The sequence below is a fragment of the Mercurialis annua genome, linkage group LG2 (genome assembly GCF_937616625.2).
Source record: "Mercurialis annua linkage group LG2, ddMerAnnu1.2, whole genome shotgun sequence".
In the NCBI taxonomy this organism is placed as follows: Eukaryota; Viridiplantae; Streptophyta; class Magnoliopsida; order Malpighiales; family Euphorbiaceae; genus Mercurialis; species Mercurialis annua.
This window is the reverse complement of record NC_065571.1, coordinates 52,187,996-52,192,827: the sequence shown is the minus strand read 5'-3', so window position 1 is coordinate 52,192,827 and position 4,832 is coordinate 52,187,996. Positions and strand designations below refer to the sequence as shown.

General features: G+C 30.0%; 1 protein-coding gene across 1 annotated transcript; it reads left to right on the top strand.

Annotated features, from left to right (window-relative positions):
- Positions 1–1,109: 1,109 nt before the first annotated feature.
- LOC126666736 (uncharacterized) lies at positions 1,110–2,235 on the top strand. Its single transcript, XM_050359594.1, has 2 exons — positions 1,110–1,371; positions 1,504–2,235. Exon 2 carries the CDS (start codon positions 1,505–1,507, stop codon positions 2,114–2,116), a length of 612 nt encoding a protein of 203 aa, XP_050215551.1. The 5' UTR covers positions 1,110–1,371; position 1,504; the 3' UTR covers positions 2,117–2,235.
- Positions 2,236–4,832: the final 2,597 nt, after the last annotated feature.

The following is a 4,832-nucleotide window of genomic DNA, read 5'->3' as shown; positions in this document are numbered from 1 at the left end:
TAAAAATATCTGACGTGGAAACTATCACATTAACTGTGTAAAACGCCAATGATTGGACGTTGTTATTATGACATTCCATGTTAGGGAAGAAAGACACTCGAAAACGTCAACTATGTAATATTTTTTGAAATGTACAAATGAGACCCTTCTATGTTGTTTTTGTTCAATCAAGCCCAGTTCACCTCATTTTAGTACCAAAGCAACACAATCTTCATGTTAATGCAATTGTGTTTTTAGATTAATTTCTATTATGTTCTGAGCTTAGGTCTTAAATATTATATTTCTTTTATATTTTAAAAAATAATTATCATTCTCTCACATTTTAACTTTTTTAACTAAAACTCTCCTTTACAATGGAGTTCCAACTCTTATATAAATTACAAAAAAAAAATAGCGTTTTTCAAAATTTGAAAGGAGAGACATTATGTAATTTTGACTTAAATTTATGAATAATAGTAATTAATTCTTGTTTTTTTTAAGTTAAAAGGAAGAATAAGCTACAGGTGGTAGCAACATCAGCCGGATTTGACTATATGAACTCCACTCGAATTATTAATTTGTTTGTCATCTACATTTTTAAAATGAGATTAATATATGTCGTATGCACTAATTTAATAGACCTAAACAATAGATATGATAGATGTGTTCTCAACTCCTCTTCCTATCTATGATCAAGTTAAAAAGTTTGTTTGATTAATTCTTGTTTCAATCAGAATTTTTAAGTGTTTTTTCTTCTAAATTTTTGAATGAAATATTATCTGATTTGTTTTAAAACAACCAAACCGTTGTTTTCAAATTTATTATTGCAAAAACATATACTTATCTAATTAGACAAACAATAATCTTCTGAACTCAAAAACTGTTCTTTTAGCATTATACAAATTTGAAGCCAAACCCTCGTTTATAAATTTCTGATGTAATGTTATTTTATTTGTTAAAAACTTAAAAGTTCAAACAAGTAACAATTTTACATAAAACAAGTAAACGTTTTGCACGTGAAGTATGAACAAAAAAGGGACTAAATTGTAAAGTTAGTAAAACTTAAGAGCACTTAAAATAATTAGACCAAACTCAGGAGTCCAATCTATAAAATACTAGAAGTAGTTTCATTAATCTTTCCTTCTTCAACCTGCAATATAAAACCAGTTTCCTAGTCTCCTAGCAGAACTGCAGTTCTTATGCAAATCAAACTCGTCACCAAAAATCATTAGCTACGAATTTTCATGTATATAATGCTCAAAAATTCTACAGTAGCAGTTTTAGAAGAAGAAGTTGAAAATTTTCAAGAAATTCAGTGGGAAAAAGAACGATAGATTAAGATTTTCTTTAAAATCTCAGCGAGTTATTATATTGATTCCGAATTGATTTCAGGTTTTTAATTCTTTTTTTTTTTCAAATTTTAAAATTCTGAGTGTATTTAATTATGTTTATGTTTCAGTTTTGATTTGTTTTTATGAGTAAATTGAACTAATATTAATCAAAATCAAAATCAAAATCACACAGAATGTGCACAACAACGGAAACCGAAGAGATAATGGCGGTGAAGCAAATTCTACTCTCTCCTCCGCCAGCAACGGCGGCGGAGGAGGCGGAGATTGAGCTAGCTAAATGCGAGTGTTGCGGTTTGATGGAGGAGTGTACGGCGGCGTACATTGCTCGCGTGCGTGAGAGGTTCTGCGGTCGCTGGATTTGCGGATTGTGCGGCGAGGCGGTTAACGATGAGAGTTGCAGATCGGAGAAGGATATCGGAATTGAAGAAGCGGTTGAAAAGCATACGAAGTTTTGCCAGCAGTTTAAAGCTTGCGAGTGTTGCGGTTTGATCGAGGAGTGTACGGCGGCGTACATTGCTCGCGTTCGCGAGCGGTTCGGCGGTCGGTTTATTTGCGGATTATGCGGCGAGGCGGTTAAGTATGAGCGTTGCCGATCGAAGAAGGATATTGGAATTGAAGAGGCGGTTGAAAAGCATATGAAGTTTTGTCAGCAGTTTAAATCTTCGGTCCCGACAGTGAATTTGATATCGGCGGTGAAAGATCTTCTCCGACGAAGCATAGATTCGCCGAGGAAGATGAAGCAATCATCGTTGTCCACCTCATTATCGTTGTCAAAAGAGGTTTAGTTGGAAAATTTAATTAAAAATTTAAGATAAAATTAGTTATTTTTTTATGTTATAGTATAGTTTTCATTTTAATCTTAATTGAGCTTTATAAACAATTTTAATATAAAATCTTTGTTTAATTTATATAATCTAATTATGCTGCATTAAGTGATAATTTTGGAGTTCAAGAACATGAATAATAACATAGTGTTTGATAACATGTGTTACACATATGTAACCTTGTTCCGTCAAGTTAACTAGTATTATGAAGTTAAAGATTTAAACAAATTTTCTTTTATAGAATTTATAATATTAATGAAATTAAAATGAAGTAATCTTTAATTTGTTTTCTGTATGTTTAAGATTTTGTTGAATTGCATTTAGCTTAGCAAGTAGCGGAGTCGAAAGTAGGGTGGACAATCATCTTTTAACCGTGAGTCACTAGTTGTATTAAATTGTTGTTTATTCTCGAAAAAAAAAATTGTTGTTTTTATCTAGTTCGCCTTAAATTTTACTCTTTAAAGATTTTTTGTCAATCACGAGACTATTTTTTCAATTTTATATTTAGTTTCGCCAGAAGCTTAATCTTTAATTTATTTGTTATTTTTTAATGATTTGTTTGTCTGATGTTTAGTTTATCTTGGACGGAACAATGGTAGGACGGACATTCGTTAACTATTGGTCACTGGCCGTATTCAGTTGTTTCTGTGATCACATTCAGTTTTTATCGTTTCATTTTGAATTTTTTTTATTACCGGTTTTTCTATTTAATTTTTAGTTTCGCCACTAGACATGTGATACAACTTTTATTTAAGCCTAAGTTTCAAAGTACAACTTGCTATGAAATGAGTTAATGTATTGAAATTGATATTGATAAGTTTGTATGAAGTAGGACAAAGTGATAAGATAAGTAATGGAATAAAAGCTTTTGTTGTATAAATGAGATAGCAGTTGTGTGGCTTAGCTTACGCATGAGCATCGAACTAGAAGTGGAATTAATGGAATATACTCATTATAGTGTAACTTTTTTGTTTTATACTACAATACAAACATATTAAACTTTGGCTTTGCATTAATTTGAGATTGAATAATCCCAATTAATCATTTTAACAAGTTGATTTAGGAATCATGGTGTTTGGTATGTGGTTATGTGGTGCACACCAAGTGTTGTAGCACAGCAAGCCAGTCCAAAAATGAGAAATAAAATGCTTCTACAAAATAATAAAATCTTATATTAACAACTAGCAAAATATTGATCATATCTTTAGAAGCTACATATGTGAACTCTTTCAACAATTTTTTTTGTCAAAAACTGGTTCAGCCGTCAAAATTTCGATTGGTTTCTTATAATATCTTATCGTGAATGGTTCATGGACAATTTAATAGATACATCTAAATTCGGCCTAGTCGACAACCGGCCATGGTGCTACTTTAGCAGCAGCCCACTTAGGATTCTATTTTTTTAGTTGTTCATCAAGTTTTCAAGGCTTCGCCTTGAGTAATCCGGATATGACTCGCGTCGCGCACCTAGCATAGTAGGTGAGTCTGCCAGAGATTTTCTACATTTACAAGACTCAAATTCGAAATCTTGTTTAAGCGATATCAAACCGCTTGCCCCACTTAGGACTTCTATTAGCTATCTGTCTCTTGGATTATGAATGGAAAGTTATAATCTGTAATTTCTATGGACAAATAATCGGTTTGTCCAAAAATTCAAGCTATTAAATGATGTTTCAATAATAATATTATCTCGAAAATATTTTTGCACAAGGATATTTTTTAAACTTTGAACGTGGTTAAAATTAGAGTCTACAACATCTACTCTTAAATATATATTTTTATAAGAGAAAATAACAAGAAAACAAGAAAAAAGCCTTCACATTTCATATAATGCAATTTTAATAAATTTGTTTATTTTGGTACCATTTTTGTTACAAAAAATACCAAGTATGAGTGTTTTATTTCTTCCAACACCACCTTCACTCTTCACCTAACACGTGTCCAAAGAAAAAGTTAATTTGAATTTTTTTTAACAGCAGGTGCATATGCACTTGCTGTAATATATGACCCGCGTGTGATGCGCGGGTCATTTGAACCAAATTTCAGGTGCACCTGATATCAATTTTTTTGTTTTAATATAAACTATATATTTATATATTTACTTAAATTATATAGAAAATTTATTTATTATATTTTTATTTTAAAAATATTAATTTTAAATTTAAATTTTAAAAATACAAATATATTACTTTTTTTTGTTTATATCTTCGATACATATTTGATACGTCTCTCATATATTATACTCCCTCTGTTTCTATTTAATTGTTCGTTTAGCCAAAATTGTACATAATAAAAAAGTGAATTTTTTTATCTTATATGTATCGGCAATGTATCAGAAATGTATCATATATGTATCGGAGATGTATCAAATTATATGTTTGAAATTTTTTCAATTTTTAACGTAATTTTACAATAGTCATTTTAAACACGTATAAATTATATATCAGAAATGTATTACACATGTATCCGAGATGTATCAAATATTTTGCATTTTTACTTATTTTTTCCCTTTCTACCACCTTGGGCTTCCGGTCAAACCATGAAACCGAACCGATCAAATATAAATAAAACAATAAATATAATAATACTAATTAAAATGAACTAAATTAGTTCATTTAATTAGTATTATTACATATATGCTTATAAGTTTTTTTAAATTTAAAAATGAACCAATCAA